General features: G+C 62.1%; 1 protein-coding gene across 8 annotated transcripts in view; it reads left to right on the top strand.

Annotated features, from left to right (window-relative positions):
- The window catches only part of DOT1L (DOT1 like histone lysine methyltransferase), a 73,768-nt gene that overhangs the window by 25,758 nt on the left and 30,570 nt on the right, over positions 1-17,440 (top strand). For 6 of the 8 annotated variants that reach the window (XR_005214971.1, XR_005214972.1, XM_037824282.1 and 3 more), the window contains exons 5-9: positions 768-996; positions 1,820-1,914; positions 2,978-3,040; positions 12,273-12,328; positions 15,604-15,683. Coding sequence is in view for 6 of the 8 variants with exons in the window: in XM_037824282.1 (XP_037680210.1) it covers positions 768-996; positions 1,820-1,914; positions 2,978-3,040; positions 12,273-12,328; positions 15,604-15,683 (523 nt within the window). In the remaining 2 variants the exon portion in view is untranslated. Of the gene's footprint in view, positions 1-767; positions 997-1,818; positions 1,915-2,977; positions 3,041-12,272; positions 12,329-15,603; positions 15,684-17,440 lie in introns of those variants that run through there. The other 2 variants (XM_037824286.1, XM_037824285.1) reach the window with 2 other exon arrangements.

Here is a 17,440-nt window from a genome sequence, read left to right on the forward strand (position 1 = left end):
CACACACTCATACATGCACATGCCAGCCACACGCGCACAGTGCACTCACACCACCCACACGCGTACACACCAGCCTTGCACACACTCATACATGCACACGCCAGCGACACGCGCACACGTGCACTCACACCACCCATACGTGTACACACCAGCCACACGCGCACACTCATATGCGCACACACCAGCCACGTGCACACTCATACATGCACACGCCAGCCATGCGTGCACACATACGTGCACACACCAGCCAGACGTGCACACGTGCACTCACACCACACATACGTGCACACACCAGCCACGCGTGCACACGTGCTCTTGCAATACCAGCCACATGCACACTTGCACTCATACACACACACACTGCCCATGCGTGCATACCTACACAATGCCGACACACACTGCACACACGTGCCCACACTACACAGCTTGCACATGCCTACACACTACGTGTGCATGTGCACGCACACACACCGCACATGCTCTCACACGTGTGCATACACCACACGTTCGCCCACCCCGTTACACTTGTACACACACATGCACACACATGCTTGCTCGCATGTGCACACACCGCACGCTCACATGCTTTGCACACCCATTCATGTGCGCACACACTCATGCTTTCAGTCACACGCATGCCCACACGTACTGCATTGTGCACACGCTCACACGTGCACATAGCTTACCCTGAACAGGGACAGACAGCCGGCACTGTCCTTGGCGTGAGGGCCAGCGGGCAGCCCTGACCGGTTTCCCTTGCGCCCCAGTGGAAGGGAACCACGCAGCCCATGAAGCTGAACACGCGGCCGTCCAACGGGCTCCTGCGGCACATCCTGCAGCAGGTCTATAACCACTCGGTGACCGACCCGGAGAAGCTCAACAACTACGAGCCCTTCTCCCCGGAGGTGTACGGGGAGACCTCCTTCGACCTGGTGGCCCAGATGATTGACGAGATCAAGATGACCGAGGATGACCTGTTCGTCGACTTGGGCAGCGGTGAGCACGTGGGGCTGGGGAGTGCTGCTCAGGCCGCTCCCACGTCGGTGTCCAGGACCCGGAGCTTCTTTAGGCGCAGTTTGCGTTTTAACGAGCGTGTACATCGTGTCAGTCAGTTCTCATCACGAGGCTTAGAATTTTAAAAAGCCCTGTGAGCACCCCAGGCCCTCTCTCCACACCTGCCCCAGGCAGGCCTGAGGTCTCCTTGTCGGCCCTGGCACTCATCTCCGTGTTTCTAAACACGCTTCTTGTTGTTGGAACATGTTTTACTCGGCCTGGGAAGCAAAGCAGCCTGTGGTATGTTACCTGCAAATGCAAAACCACCCTGGTGAGGCGAGGACAGCTTCATTTAAAACGCCGTCCCAGCACGCCTTCCTGTAAACCCCAGGGGTCTCCACTCTCACCCCTCACCCTGACAGCCCGAGCGTCCGGATGTGTGGATGGGCGTGAGGCCCTCTGTGTGCTCACTGGGCCCCCCACCCAGCCTCAGAGCACAGCCGGACAGCACGGACGAGGGTCCCGGGGCCGCAGCACATAGTGCTCTTCCCCGCAGTGTCCGCTGGGGACCGCATGGCTGGGTCGGGGCCTGCGGCGGGGACGGTCCGGGGTGCGGAGGCTGTGGAGTGCCACCCACAACGGCGAAAGGCTGCGGGAGGGTGTCCCCTCATGGGTGGCTCTGCTGGGACCCAGGTGGCCTCGGCCTCTGCCTGCCCCTGTCCGTGCCCAGCAGGCCTGTTCCCTGGTTTGTCTGGGCCCCTCTGGTGGGCTGCCTCCTGCCCCGTGCGGCCTCCTTGCCTGACGGCACTTCTCTCCCTGCTTGCAGGTGTGGGCCAGGTCGTGCTGCAGGTTGCCGCAGCCACCAACTGCAGACATCACTATGGCGTCGAGAAAGCTGACATCCCAGCCAAGTACGCGGAGGTGAGTGCCTTGGGTGGCCCCAGCTGCCTCTGTTTACCTGGGATGGGGCAGGCCTGGGCGCGTCCTGCTGTGGACTGGGCTGCCACGGAGGCCGCCGCTCGGCTTGGTGCCCTGACATCCAGGCCTGATGTACTGCTTTTCCCCAGGGAGTCAGGGCCCCTGATTTAGAGAAGGAAAATGAGTGTTCTGGAGCGGGGAGCCCACGTGCACCTGGTATGTGGCTGCCAGTGACCGTCTCACCACCAGGGGCTTTGCCACAGGGACAGGTCTCTGAGGGTTAGAAACGCTTCCTGAGGACCCTGGGCAGCTGCTCATGCGGTTGGATGAGTGTCTGCCAATGGCAGCCTGTCCCCAGTGTGGGTGATGAAGGTGCTAGAGACTTGGGGAGCGTGATCGAGCTGGGAAGGGTTGGCCCCCACGCCGGGTGAGCATCGTGTGGGTTCTCAGTGCTCAGGGCCCTCTCTACGCGGCTCACCCCCTCCTGCTGAGGCTGTGTCCCCAGAGCAGCCTGGACTCAAGGACGGGAGGGGTCCATTCCCACCTTTGGGGACACAGCCTGGATGTGCAGGCCCCGCTCTGCCCGTCCCCCGGCACTGGTTGGAGAGAAGCCCCCAGGGTTGGAGGGTCTGCGAGGGAGACGGTCCAGGTGGGGGGCTGGGCGTGTGGGGCCCCAGGCGGCCCAGAGTGAGAGGGCACAGTGGCTCCTCAGGTGGGGACACACAGACACCCACCCCTCCCCTCCCGTCCCCAACTCAGGTTGTGTGTCTTCCTGGCACGGGCACGTGAGCGTCTCATCTCCACAGAAATGTGCTCAGACTTGGGGGTTCAGGGGCTCAGGGTGGTTCCTCTAGAGAGTTGGGGACCTGTGAGGACCCCCAATCGTATCTCCCCATGTTTGTGAGCCCCCTGGGGTGCTTCCTGAAGTGGTCAGGAGTGGGGCACATTGCAGGTTGAGAGGGGAGCTGGGAGGGGGACAGGGGGCCGGGGAGGGGACACAGAGGCGCCGGCTGGGCCTGTGGGGAGAGGCCACGCGTGCTGATGGCCCTGTGGCTTCTCCTTGCAGACGATGGACCGCGAGTTCAGGAAGTGGATGAAATGGTATGGAAAAAAGCATGCCGAATACACAGTGAGTGCCATCGCCCCGCCCCGGGCCCCGAGGCAGCCCGTGCCCTGCTGCCCTCCCTCCCTCCTCGCCCCCCGCCGCCTTCTCTCCCTGTGTCGGGCATCGGGGCACACACTCTTCCTCAGGGTTCTTTGTTGATGGCCCGCGGAAGCCTCTGTCCCGTGCTGTCCCTTCCCCGTCCTCCCTCCAGCATCCCCCGGGAACCCTTCCATCCTGTAGGCACCGTGTGTGGGCCGCGTGCTGGGCAGTGAGCCCCATGGGGGGCCTTGGACCTGCTGTTCCCCCTTGGGCGGCAGGGCCCCATCCTCCGGAAGCCCCTCCTAGCCCTTCCCTCATCTCCACGCTCTGCCGGCCACACTTGTCCTCGTTCCTCAGGGAGCCCCCTGCGGGAGGGCTGTCAGGCTCCTCTCCAGGTGGACGGTGTCTTTTTCGTCACTGTGCTCTCTCAGCCTCAGTGGCCCTGCCCGGCTCCTGTTGTGGGTCGCTCGCCAGCACTGCTGAGATCTGAGGCAGCGCTCGGGGCTCTTTCAGGAGCTGCCTCCCCACAGCGGGCAGGCTGGGGTCCCGGCTGGGTGGGCATGGGCTGCGGCAGCGTGGTGTGTGGCCAGGGGCAAGGGACAAGGGGCAGCTTCTTAGGGGACAGGAAGAACGGTGTTCCCGATCCTGGTGGGTTGGTGCTTCCGGAAGCAGACAGCAGCTCTCTCACCCCCCTGGAGTTCTCCCTGCGTGGAGCCACGTTCTCTCCTGGGCAGGCGGCACTTGCTCTCGGAGACGACACCTAGACTTGACTGAGATGCAGTCTTGGTTCCTGGGGTTCCTGTAACAGAGTGCCCCAAACCGGGTGGCGTCACAGCAGGCAAGCGTCGTCTCTCGGTTCTGGAGGCCAGGGGTCTGGAGCCCGGGGGGGGCTGCTGGGGGTCCCCCGCTGCCCACTGGCCGTCCTGGAGCCCGGGGCTGGCGGCCATATCCTGTGTCCCTGCTTCCGGCATCCCCAGCCTCCCTCCTCGTGTCTGTGCCCGGATCCCCCTTTTATAAGGACTCCAGCCTCACTGGATCGGGGTCTCCCTACTGAGTCGCGTCTTCAGAGACCTGGTTTCCAAACAAGGTCACAGTCCCGGGACTGGGGGTGAGGATGGGGACGTGATCTGGCCTGCGCCTAAAAAGTGGAAGAAAGTGGGGGCCTGTATGCACAAGCAGTGGGGTACCTGCAGGAGGTGCCCAGCCTGGACCGCCCCCCGTGCCGGCACTGGGCCCCCCGTGCACACCTCCAGCTCCTGCACAGATGCCCTCTGAAGAGCAGGGTGGACGCGGAAGGCCCCTCACCTGCAGCGGTGGTGTGGGCTCCGCAGAGGGCCCGGCACACGGAACCCAGCAGCACAGGGCTGGCCGGGGAGCCCCTGGCAGAGGCCAGGTCCGAGCAGCTCAGTGGGGTGACCCCTGGGAGCCCGTGCTGCTTCGTCTTCCCTTGTCCGGGGCCCTTTGTTACAACCAGCACCGCTTTTTTTATTTTGTTTTTATTATTCATTCTTTTAGCCGATAAAGCGAAATATTTTTCGGCTCAAATCGTTCTTGTTTTTTCCCCTGCTTGAATACTTTAAAATTAGGAAACACGTCAAATACAGCAAAGACTGTGAAGCACAAAGTAAATAACGCTTGTCACTCTCTCCTCCGGCTTTTACAGAATAAAATAACACGTGAAGTTGTTGTCTTGTCCCTTCAGCGCCAGGGCCAGTGGGTTGAGGAAGGAAGATAAGAGTTTCAGGGGAGACGCCTCCCTGGCTGCTGTGGGCTGAGCTTCCTGCTCGCCCGTCCCCTCTGCTACCCCAGCCTCCGGCACTTGCCATCAGTAATGGTTTAAGCCTGCACCCCGGAAAAGCATGCTCTTAACCCTAATCTGTTCTTTTTGACGAGGCTCCTTCAGCTAAGGTGCGGTCCATCTCGGCCAGGAGGGGTGTCAGTCCTTGTACTGGAGACCTTGCGGGGAAGGTCACAGAGAGAAAATGCTAGAGCGAGCAGCTGGAAGCTGGAAGTCGGCGGAACCCGCAAGAGAAGGGAGTGGCCGGGAGAGGCCGGCATTGCCTTGCCATGTGGCAGAGGAGCCCAGGGCCACGGACTGCCAGCAGGTGGCCCTGGAACCCCAAGTCTTCGGGAAGAAAGTAGCGACTTAGTGATGCCTTGATTTGCACTTTTTCCCAGACTCAGAATGAGTAGATACCTGTTGTTTAAGGCAACCACTGCATGCTGTTTGCTCTGGCAGCGAGGAAACTAAAACCGTTTTTGATACCAGGAGTCGGGTGCTGCTCTTGCAAATACTGAAATGGTGGAAATGGCTTTGTAGCCAGGAGTTGGGGGGAGGCTGGGAGAACTGTGAGGCACGGGAGGGAGAAGGCCCAGGTGGCTTTGCAGAGACCGTCCCGGGGGACCCGGACACTGAGGTGCCTCTGATGGGGCCTCAGGAGGAAGTGATGACTGTGTTACTGGAACCTGGAGGAAAGGTGAGCCTTCTTTTACAGTGGCAGAGAAGTTGGCAAAATTGAGTTCGGATGTGAGGTGGAAGGCAGAACTTGTAAGTGGTGAACTTGGTGCTTGGCAGAGGTGGTTTCCAAGTCAGTGTGGAAGGCGCAGCCTGGCTCCTCCTTGCAGCTCACGGTGAGGTGCGAGGGGCAAGGGATGTGCTGAGAACAGAACTCCTGAGCACAGAGAAACCAGGGGCTGATGGCTGGGGAAATTCAGAGCCTGTGCTCTGAGACAAGGGACGGAGGTGGCTCCAACAGGGCCTCCCTGAGCTTCCAGAACGTGAGTCCCCAGAGAACAGAGCTCTGCGTGAGGGTTTTGCTGACCGTGGACCCCGTCGGCCGTCTCGGTGGGAGTCAGGAGTGGAGATGCAGCCGTGCGGGGGGCCCTGCAGAAGGTTCTGTCGTCTAGTGGTTCGGACCCCTGTGAACTCCGCACAGAGCTGACGAGGTTTCCCTGTGATTCGTGTGAGCCGACCCCCCGCCATCCTGCACGGAAAGGGACGGGGAAGGGACGGATGGAAGGAAGGTCGACTTCCAGGGCAGAACCGTGGACGCCGAGGCCTGGCCGAGAGAGCAGCTTCACCCTGGATGGGGGCAGGGCTGCCACCCGCCCTGCAGGGAGAGAGGGGGCCTGCGCCCCAGTGTTTCGGGGGAGCCCGGGGGCTCGGAAGGGTGGGGCTGCCGCTCCCTCAGGCCCGGAGGACAAGACATCAACCCACAGGAGACTCACCTGGAAACGTGATGGCGTCTGCCCTGCTGGTTTGGGAGTCGTGTGATTCTCGTGTCCCTGGCGCAGTGAGGAACACTGTTTCCATCGCAGCTGTCGGTTTCTGGGTCTGGGAGTGGCTGTGGGCCGAGCCCCGAGGAATGGCGGTGGTGGCTGCAATTCTGGAGCCGCTGATGTATGGCAGAAGTCACGGTGGTCCTTCCACCGAGAACAGAGGTGGGGCAGACACAGCTCTGCTCGGCTGTGGTGCACCATGAAGCGCTGGGCGAGCCTGGGTGAGCTCGGGGCCCTCCGGGGCTGGGTCACAGCCTCCACAGTGCAGATTAGTCATCGTCCCTGCCAGCCTGCTAACGGGGGGCATCTGGTGAAGAACGGCTTTCATTTCATAGCTGTGTGGAAACTATAAAAAAACCCTTTCTGTTAAATTTCCAGATGTATAGGAAATGTGAGCCGATGGCACAGAGTTCCGTGCCCTCTACCCCCACCCTCACAGGCCGGGCGGCGCTCGCCTTGCGTTGGGTGGGGCGGCTGTTTCAGTGGGTGCGACGGGACCGATGTTTGCTAGCTGCAGTCTGCACTTTCCCCCAGGGTCCCCTGTGCGTCGAGCAGTTCTCGGGGTCTTACAGGAGGGTTTCTCTGCCCTGGGCCCCCCTCTTCACTCTCCCCTGGACCCCTGGCCGCCCTTGGTCTTTTTATCCCCGCTGCAGTTTGACCTTTCCCAGCGCATCTCGTAGCTGGAATCCTGCAGTGGGTGGCCTGCTGCCGCCGGCTTCCATCACTGAACAAGATGTGTTCCAGGCTCCTCTGTGGCTTTCCGTGGCTTGTGAGCTCCTGTCTTTTCATCGTGGAATCTTACCCCATTGCTGGAATGTGCCGCAGCGGGTCTGGGCATTCGCCTACCAGGGGACGTCCCGGTTCCTTCCTTTAGGGCAGTTGTGAATAAAATTCCCTTCAACAGTCCGGTGTGGGGTTTTGTGTGGATGCAAGTTTTCAACTCAATCGGGTAGTTCTTAGAAGTATCATCTGTCGATCCTGTTCTCAGACTTTCTTTGTTTTTGATGATCTTGATGCTTTCGAGGAGGACCCATCAGGTGTTTTGTGAAATATCCCCCAGTTTAGGTTCGTCTAATGGTTTTCTTATTTATTTATTTTTTCTTTGGCGTCTCCAAGTTTGCAAGGGATATCGTGTCAGACGAATCCTGGGCAGTCAGTGTGTCTGTCTCCCGCAGTGTCCTCGTCATCTCTAAATGTTTAACTCATGGTTCCAAGTGCTTATGATTTTCTCAGAACGCAAGGACCTCAGACACAACTCCTGCCAGCAGAATTGAAGGTTCACACGGGGAATCTGCTGCTGCTTTCGTTGTGGTACCAGCATTTTCTTTTTATCGTATCTTTTTTGTTTATTCGTTTACGGAGTTATTTCATGATTTTGAAAGGTAGCTCTTGTTTGTTGCCAAAATTCTAATAGCACATGAAGCCGACCTGGATCCCTCTGTTCACGGTATGCGCCCCCTTTGCCCCACGCGCGCGTGCGCACGCTTACACACACACACCCGCTCGCAGACCTGTGCCCCTCGGGCCCAGGGGAGGGCCGTCCTGTCTCCCCACGGGCAGGAGCCGTGGCCGGGTGTCCGCGGTGACTCTGGGGCCGGATGCCGGGCCCCGTAGTGCAGCGCCTTCTGCTGGCCGACCAGTCCCCTCTCCGGCACGCCTTTGGTCAGGTTTTCTGTACTTAACATTTTGGGACTTGCTTTGCCAGTTTCAGAAAACTTCTGCCTTTTAGATAAAAATGTCTTCCCTCGCATAGCAACGACAGCAAACACACAACTGTTCAGCCAAACGCTGACTCTCTCCGACGAGGTTGAATGTGAGAAGCTGATGGGAGAGACCGTGCCGGAGCCTCCATTGGTGACGGAGCTCACGGAAGTCTCCAGAAGCAGGCAGCTGTTGCTCTTGGGGCAGGGAGGGCCCGGGGTGGCCACAGGGGCCTCCACTCGCGGCGTTTCGCCCCATCTGGTGCGGGAGGACGCTGAGCCGCGCTCTCTCGGTGGGGCCGCACTTTCGGGCTTCCTGTTGTCCTTCTGGGAAACGTTTGGAAATGCCTTGTCACGGCCCACAGGACTTTTGCAGCCGAAGGACTAAAGAAAGCACCGGACATGTTCTGAGACGTGAGCTTTTATTCAGGTCTTACCTACAGGGTGGGAAGTCAGTAACGTTGCCCAGAATTCAGGAGCTGCTCTGAATGGCGATGGGTTGAGAGCTCAGCGTGAAGGTTCTCCACAAAGGGGGTGCCAGGGAGTGGTTTATAAGGTTAGGACACGTTCGTTCTAACGGGTACGAGAACGTAAGCGCGGGAGCAGGGGCTCTTGTGACATAGGGAGGGATCAATTGTGGTCAGCAGGGAGGAGGGGGGGGGTTACAGGTTATAGTTTCCGGGAGGAAGTAAGCCGTAGGTTGTGTGTAGCGCTGAGGCCTGATTGCTAACTGACCTGGGTCACGCAGACTGCTGTGTGCAGTCTTTAAGGCCCGCGGCTCCCACACCTGCTCTCCTCCTGGGTCCTCCGCGTGGCCTGCAGTGTGCCGCCCCAGCCTCCTCGCTGGGTTTCGTTTCATTTCTCTGGCATCTCTGCCCACCCACACCCCAGTTGGCGTGTCTGGGAAGGAGAGGGCGGGCCGGGGCCATTGCCGTCTCTCAGCCACATGGTTGCGCCGAGGGTCCTCTCTTGGCCCTTGTTAGGCTCTCGGGAAAGCAGGAAGCAGCCCTGGGGGAGAGGCCCCCATGGACGCCGAGAGGTCCCCAGGAGGCCGTGGCCTTTTCCTCCTGACCTGCGCCCCGCCCCTCCCTCGCCTGTGTGTCCCTCATCTCAGCTTGTGGTCCCACCCCCCACAGTCCTTGCGCAGTGTCCCTTGCTCTTGGTGTGCCCACCGTGTTGGCCTGAGCTGTGTGCCCATCAGCCCTCGGGGGCCTTGGTGCCCACCCGAGGATGGTGCGGGGCCCGAGGCATCTCTGCTGCTGGCTCCTCGGGGTGGGCCAGCATCAGGCGCAGCTGCCAGCTCCTGGGGGTGGCGAGGGAAGGTGCCGGGGCCTCTGCTGGAGCCCCTCTGAAGAGGCGAGCCCTGGTGCCCCGAGCCAGCCGTCCAGAAGCATCGCAGGCACCTTCCTTTGGAGGAGCGCTGCTGCCCCAAGAATGTGTTTGCACCGACCCCCCAGGGGCCCTCGGGGCAGGGGCCATGGGGCTGCATCCACATTGGGAAGCCCACTCCCCACCCGCCCCGGGCTCCGGGCCCCCTTCCCTGGGTGTGACAGGGTCTGCCTCGGTCTCCCCGCTGCTCTGCGTGTATCTGTCACTCACCCTGGCCGGCGTTCCCTGCACGCCTTTATGTGCTTGCGCCCATCTGGTGTGGGGCTGGCTCCTGGGGAGGTTGCGGGCCGTGGAGCAGCTGGTCCGGGGTGTGCCTCCTGCCGCTGTCAGAGCTGCTTCCTCCTGCCTGCCGGCCTGTGCGCTGCACCTCGCCGCCTGCCCGAGGCCCCGGGGAGTGGAGTCGTCCGCAGTGTCGAGCGTGCCTGGCTCCCGGGGCTCCTGCTGCCTGGTGCTTCCCCTCACACTTTTATATAGATGGTCTCGTGTGAGTCCTGGCCAGGGTGCCGGGGAACCACGGGGAAGCCAGGGGGACAGATTTCAGAACGACGGCCGAGTTCTTGCTTCAAGAGAGGCCAAATCGGGCGTGGCCTGGAGTCGCACTCAGGCCTGGCAGGGTTGGGTGAGCCTCACGGGGGCGAGGCCACATTGGGGAGAGCCCGGAGGACCCCAGGGCTCGGCGCACACACAGTCGCCCTCGCAGCTGTGGTTTATCGGCAGAAGGACCCGGAGCACGGTCAGCACGGGGAGCAGGTGCATGGGGCCACGGGCAGAAGCTTCCGGAATCCTCTCCCCGTGCAGTCACACAGGATGCACCCGATTCCCCAGCAGTGAGTGGTGGCAGCACAGGAGACGCCGGCTCCCGGGGAAGCTCGTTAGAGACCCGGCGTCCGGGGTTTGTACTGGGGCGGGTGACATGGGCCCCTCTGCCCGGCACGGACCCAAATCCCGACCCCGAAGGACAGCGGGTGTCCAGTCAGCATGAAGCACGTGGTTCACGAGGACAGTCGAGGCTCAGGGAGCCCCCTCATCGGCCAGCGCGGTGGGAGCCTGCCTGGAATTCAGTTCCCAGGCCCAGCTGCTGGCCCCCCGAGGAGCCCCTGTGAACTCTTTTCTGCTCAGCACTGTTAGGGACTCGGGCCTGGAGCTGCTCCCAAGGCCTGGCCAAGCTCTCGGCAGGGCACGTCCCCGGGGTGGAGAGAAGCAGAGGCAGAGCGGGGTGCACGGTGGCACCCACAGCCCCCGAGGACGTCCAGGGGGCTCTCTTGTGAAGCGGGTGTGGACGTGCATCTCTTGGAGCCTGTAGGAGTGACCGCTGCTCCCAGCCTGGCTGCAGTGAGGCCGTGACCCCTCGCCGGCCACTCTCCCTGAGGGTCGTCCCCCCGGTCCCCTGGTGGCAGCTCTGGACAGACCCCAGGGGCCCACTCGCCCGGCCTGCTCTTGTTCTCTGTCCCTCGCAGCCTTGGGGCGCGACAGGGACCAGTCCCACCTCGGAGAGGAGGTCTGGTTCCAAAAACAGTGAGCGAGGCGGCGTGTGTAGTTAGAACCCATCTTAACGTAAAAAAAGAATAATACGAGCCTTAACTGAGCTGTGATTCACATGCACGTATTTTCCCCAGTGAGAGGGTACAAGTCAGTGTTTTTAGTATTTTCACAGAGAGGTGCAGCCGTCTCCACTGTCTCATTTCAGAACATTTCCTTCACCCCGTGCAGGGGCTCCACACCCATTAGCTGTCACCCCCTACCTCCACCCAGCCCTGGCAAGCACACAATTGCTTCCTGTCTCAATGGGTCTACCTGTTCCGGATGTTTCATTTAAGTGGAGTGATACAGTCTGTGGCCTTTTGCTCTGGCTTCTTTGACTGCACGTGGTGTCTTGAAGCTGCGTCCACGGTGTGGCACACGACAGAGTTTCGCTCCTTTTCACGGCTGAGTGACACTCGCCTGGCTGGACGCCGGGCCGCGCCTCCTGTCGCCTGCCGGTGGGCTCGGGCTGCTTCCACCCCCGGCTCCTGAGAACGCCGCCGCAGTGTGCGTGTGCGCCCGGCCTGTCCGAGCCCCTGCTTCCAATTATTCCGCCTGGACCTGTGAGAAACAGAAGCAGGCCTCCTGGTTTCCCGAAGGCCACAGCCTCGGCCCTGACGAGGGAGAGCACTGGCCTGCGGGTGGAGCGGCTGTGGGAGCGTGTTGCATAGACGGCCCTGTGTGCACAGCCCCGGCGTTCCGGTGTTGTAAAGCCATAACCACAGGCGTGCGTCTTCGGGGACATTTCTCCTGGGGGTGAGGAATCCAAGCGGCCTCACGGAGCACATGGGAGTTTCTCCGCCAGTCGTCAGCAGCCGTCCTGTGTCATCGCCATCACCAGCTCACCTCTGCCTTACCCTCACTCGGTGCTGGGTGGCGGGGATGTGGCGGGGACCTGATGGGCCGATCGGGACGGGCACGATCTGCCCGCAGCCCTGATGGGGGTCTGGAGCCCGCCCACAGCGGCCTCTGGTGCCCTCGGGCCTGGGTCTCCGCGCCTGTGCTTTGGGGTGCGATGCGCAGTCACACATCCGCTCTCGTCCCCACCCACGGAGCCGACACGCGTCCTCGCCCTCCCTGAGCTGATGACCCGGCGTCCAGGCCCCGAGTGTGCACCGAGGAGCGGGGGACACTGCAGTGCTGTGCCCTCTTGCGGTCATTCCCTCTGACGGCTCCGTCCTTCCCGTCCTTCCTGTGGCGCCGTCTCAGCCGCAGCCTTCCACGCGAGGGGCGCTCTGCTCATTCCATCTGTTTTCCGTGGTGGGGGCTGGGGGAGCCGACCAAGCCAGTCCCTGTAAAATAACGTGCCCCTCTCTGCTTCCTTCCAGCTGGAACGAGGCGACTTCCTCTCAGAGGAGTGGAGGGAGCGGATTGCGAACACAAGGTACAGCCCGGCGGCGGCCCTGGGCGCGCACGTGAGTCCAGCACTCACGGAGAAGGCGGCTGCGTCCTCACGGCCCACGAGGAAGGCGCTGGGCTCGTTCCCAGCAGGGACGGGAGGGCAGGGGGCCGGGCAGGTCCACGGGACACCCGAGGACAGCCTGGGGGGCGGCAGGAAGGACCCACAGACACCTGAGGGCAGCCTGGAGAGGAGGATCCCATGGACACCTGAGGACAGCCTGAGGGGGGTGCAGGAAGGACCCACAGACACCTGAGGACAGCCTGGGGGGCAGGAAGGGCCCATGCACACCTGAGGACAGCCTGTGGGGGGACAGGCAGGGCCAGCTGTGGTCTCAGGCCTGCCCTCGTCCCCGTCCAGCGTGGCCACATCCTAGGGCAGCTGTGGTTGTGAGGCTGGCGTCCGTCCTTTCCCTACCCAGGCGCCCTCCCTAGGGGTCACTGTCGTTGGCCGTCAGGGGGCAGGGGTGCCTCTGGCTGGGTGGTTGGCGCAGTGGGCATGAGGGCACTCTGAGGGCATCCAAGGGTCTGTGGGGTGGCCTTCCCCTGGGCAGAGCCTGCAGATGGTTGTGGACGGTGTCCTGAGCTCCCTGGGTGGGGAGGGGTCTCGCAGCTCCCTTGGGAGGCAGGGGCTCCTTTCTCACTCTTCCCCGGAGAGGGAACACTGTTCTGGCCGCCGCCCCCTCTGTCCGCCCCTCCTGTGTCCCCTGTCTGCACGGTCATGTCAGGAGTGGGCAGTGAGTGCCGGGGGCAGCAGCCTCGCCTGATGCTTTGTCGTCAGAGGCATCCGAGCATGTGCTCCTTGTGGCCTTGCTCTTTCCTCTCATGGACACGACGCTGTCCCGGAGCCCATGGCCTGATGGTGAGAGGCTCACGGAGCCGTGTCTGGGCCCTCCGGCCTGTCCCCTTCTGTTTGCTGGGTGGTGCAGCTCTCCTGGGGCCTCTCCTCCCAGCCCCCCGCCCCTGGCCTGGGCCTCCCCTGTGTGGCTGCCCCGTGGGTGCCCCGTGGGTGGGCATCGGCCGTGCAGGCGCCGCGACAGGTCAGCGCAGGACACGGTCGAGTTGTGGGGCTCCCGGGCGGATAGGCCCGAGGGTGCTGAGCTGCCCCACTTGGGCAGCACCTTCTGCAGATGCTCTTTGTCCCTTCTCCTCGTCCTGCTTCATGCGTGGCCCAGCGTCTCCGCGACCCCCATCCGGGCACGAAGAGAAGACGGGTTCTCTTTCAAAAAATGCTTCCTCTGTTTACTCTTCCGTGTGAATTCTTTCTGTCTGAGTCGGCCCAGTGTGTCCCTCACAAGACAGGCTCCCTGTCTTCTCCTAAACTGAGCTGGCCCCCCCCAGGCCTCCCCATCCCCAGGGGCCTCCACAGCCCACCCCCATCCCTCCACACCCTGGCCAGGGTCCTCAGGCCCCAGCCGGAAGGCCAGCAGTTTGCCCAGGACCCTCTTGATCCCACGAGCTGCCCAGGGACCCCAGCCCCCTGCCCTCGTGTGAGCTCAGTCCTCCTCAGCTCGCTGCCTGCCCTGCCGGCCCGTCCGTGGGCCCTGCCTCTCGGCTCCATCCTTCCTCAGCCAAGCACTGCCCAGCCCTTGCGGTGACGGAGAGAGAGCATGGTGGAACCCAGCGCAGCGAGCCCTGCCCAGCAGTGCGTCAGCCTCCCCCTCCACGGCCACCGCCGCCCCCCGCCACTCTCACCTGCCGGGCATCATCACTGCCTTGCTTTGCTTCCTGCTTTGATTTTCCCGCATCTGACGTGCCAGAGGTGGTGGCTTTGGGAGGCAGGTACCACGGGGCCTCGTTCTCCAACTCCAATCCCTGAGACTGTTTCCCGGCTCCGTGAGCCGACCCAACTCACCCTTGCCACCTTCCTGCGCTCGGCCCGAGAGTGGGCCCAGCCTGGCCACTGGCAGAGGGAGGCCGGGGGCCTGGGAAGCCGCCGGATGGGCCGCCACGCGTGCATGTCACCAGGTCTACGCCAAGGCCTTCTCAGCGCCTCCCCGAGGGTCCCCGGTGCCCCCGGGCTCGGTGGCTCTGCCGTCCTTCCTGTTGCTTCTCTGTTTCCTCCCTGCACCGTTCTGCAGGGTGGGAGGATTTGTGTTTTGCTCACATCTTTAGCATTTCTTTTGCTGCCCGGTCTTCAGAATAGCTCCCTCTGTCCTGCCTTCTTCCCTTGTACTTTTCAGGCTCTTCTTTGCTGCTCTTTTTACCTGCTGTGGGTTGCTAGTTAATGTCATCAGACGTAAAAAGCGACCAGGGCCCAGAACTAGCATCTCAAGGCTGAAGTCGGCTTTCTCTGTTACACGTCCCGTTCAGAGGACAGTGTGACCCGCTCTGTCCCATTCTGGAGCCCACAGCATCGTTTTCACGGGGTGGTCGCCTGGGGATGCTGAAGGCAAGAGAGAAAAGCCGCATAAAGCTGAGGTTTAGGGACATATGCCTTACTCCTGGGCCTTCAGATTAACCAGTTGCCTAGAAGTTTCTGGAGTTTTCCTTCAGAGAGTTGATCTGAGTGTGCAAGAGGTGAGGCCCCCTTGGCTGAGCTAGGAGGGGCAGGGGTGTGGGCTGGGGGGCCGGGGGCTTCAGGGTCCGCCCCACCAGGTGCTCTTCAGACCCAGGAGTCCCTGATGCCTGGGGGGCTAGAGGATATCTCGGGGGGCACCCTCCTCTAGACGGGCTTTGCTTTTGGTTCTGGAGGCTCCACAGGCAGCTCAGGCTGCCCACCTGGCAGAGGGACCCAGGATGGGGCCTTGGCGGGCCTCCACGGCCGGGGCGCTGCGTGGTGGGGGGCAGTGCACGGTGGGGGGGCTCCTGCAGCATGCACGGCATACGGTGCGTCCGAGGGTCCTGCGGAGCTCTCTCTGCCCCGGGGTAGGCACAGGCCCCCCTGCCCCGCCCCACATTGCCGTCCTGACAGGAGCTAACCCCTGGGCCCCTCCTGAGAACTCGGAGTTCAGACTTGGGGTACGGCAGGCAAACGTGGGAGTCTGGGGGCAGGCGGGCGACGCAGGCAAGCGAGGCTCGGGCAGCGGGGAAGAGGCGTGACGGCTGGGGCCGCCGGTGCCCGTGGGTCCCTCTCGGCTCTGCAGGGAAATTTCCGACTCCTCTGTCGGCAGCGAGCCCAGGGCCCCTCGGGCTGGGGGTGGGCCGACGGCGCCACGAGGGCCTGCGCGCTGGGGGATGGGGGGAGCCGCTGTCTGCTCTGGGCTCTGCTCACGCGGAGACGGAGCCTTCGTGTGACTCAACTGGAATATTGTTTTGCAGTGTTATATTTGTGAATAATTTTGCCTTTGGTCCTGAGGTGGATCACCAGCTGAAGGAGCGATTTGCAAACATGAAAGAAGGTAACGTACTTCCTGGTGACCTTTCACCCGTGGGAGCCGCCGGGCAGGGCGGCCTCGTGAGCTGGAGGCAGCGCCGGGCTCTGGCCACAGGCCTGGGGCAGACGGCAGGTGTCGGGTGACCTGTCCCCCCAGGTGCCCCTGGGAGTCGGGGACATCCAGCGTCACCTGAGGTGGCTGGCCAGGCACCCTCGAGTTCCGAGTCCTGGGTGGAGGGGCCCCACGGTGTCCCCAGGAGTGGGGTGTCCCCCGAGCGGGGCCGCTCGGCCGGGCTCTGTGCCGTCACCCGCCACCCTCCCACCTGCCGGCCGCACCTGCCCGGCCGGGGCCTGGTGGGCAGGTTCAGCAAACAGAATGACAGGCCGTCTTGTCCGGCGTGAATTCCAGATAAACAACAGGGAATTCTAGTGTGAGGACGTCCCAGCTTACGCTGGATGGTTACTCGTTCATCTGAGATCCCCCTCGAGCTGGGCTCCCCGTTTCGTCTGGCACCCTAGCGGGGCGTGTGGGGACCCCGTGCTGTCCGGGCAGGCCCCTTCCTGCATGGCCCTGAGGAGGCCGAGAGCCCTCCCACGCAGTTACGGGGAGAGTCAGAGCGGGCAGCTGGGTCGCTGCAGGCTGTTCTCCTGCAGTCTAGAAACGTGTGGTTCGCTTCCCCTATGCCCGTCAAACCTTTAGCTTAGGAATTATGCTGGGAGTTTATGTGAGTTCTTTATTGGTATTTAACCTGATTTACAGGGGAAAAGTTTTTTTTTTAATATCGAGAATCCACGAGTAGATTGGGACAAACGCAGGAAAGCCAGCAGTCTGTCAGGCCCGTCTTCCTGGAGGGGCCACGTTGGGCCCTGCTGGACCCGCCCCCCATGGGCACTCCTGTGTCGTTGGCTCCCGGCCCTGGTCTCGGGGGGGACCTGAGCACGGGACCCACACAGGGGAGGGTGGCCCTTAGCATTCCCCGAGCCTGCGGGTACGTGTCCCCCTGCCTGAGCACCGGGCTCAGCCGCCCCCCAGGCCTGTCCCTGTGCTCTCAGAAGGGAGCGAGGACCAGAAAGGAGGCTGGCAGCTGCCCCGAAACGTGTATCGGGACGTGGTCGAAAGGGGAAACGTGAGGTCGTATGTATAGTAACAGGAAAAAAAAAAAAAATTTGTGGAGCTGCACTGCACAGTGAACCCCAAGTTACACCACGGACGGGAGCTAATAGTTCAGTCCTGAAAATGCACTTTCATCAGTTGTGCACATCCGCCCCCAGGCCAGGGCAGGGTATGGGAATGCTGTATTCCATGTGTGTGTGTTCTGTAAACCCACAACGTGTCTAATAAAGAATAAGAAAGAAAGAAGGCAGGGAAGAGAGAGAGAAAGGAAGGACGGAAAGCTGGGAGGGAGGGAGGCACAGACGGACAGATGGACAGAGGCAGTCTTGATCAGTGTTCCCAGCTCAGTAGCCCCAGGAGCAGAATCACTGCGCCCCGAAACCAGACGGCCGTCGCCGAGTGACTCTCTCACCTCCTCGCGCTGTGGCGTTCTCACACCCTTGGAATGTCCCGGTGCTCACACCCGGTTCCAGAACCTTCTAAATAAGTGGGCACTATCTCGGGTTGTTTAACAACCGACGCAGATCTGTGGCCAGTGATTCCACAGCTGGCCAGGCTCTGAGGCCCGGAAGGGGGAGGAATCTGAAGCGATGGGGTCGTCCTCAGCAGCCGGATCCCAGAACGACGCGAGCTTCTCGGGGTGCTGGTCTCTGGTGTCGCCCCTCATG

Source organism: Choloepus didactylus, assembly GCF_015220235.1.
Source record: "Choloepus didactylus isolate mChoDid1 chromosome 25 unlocalized genomic scaffold, mChoDid1.pri SUPER_25_unloc1, whole genome shotgun sequence".
In the NCBI taxonomy this organism is placed as follows: Eukaryota; Metazoa; Chordata; class Mammalia; order Pilosa; family Megalonychidae; genus Choloepus; species Choloepus didactylus.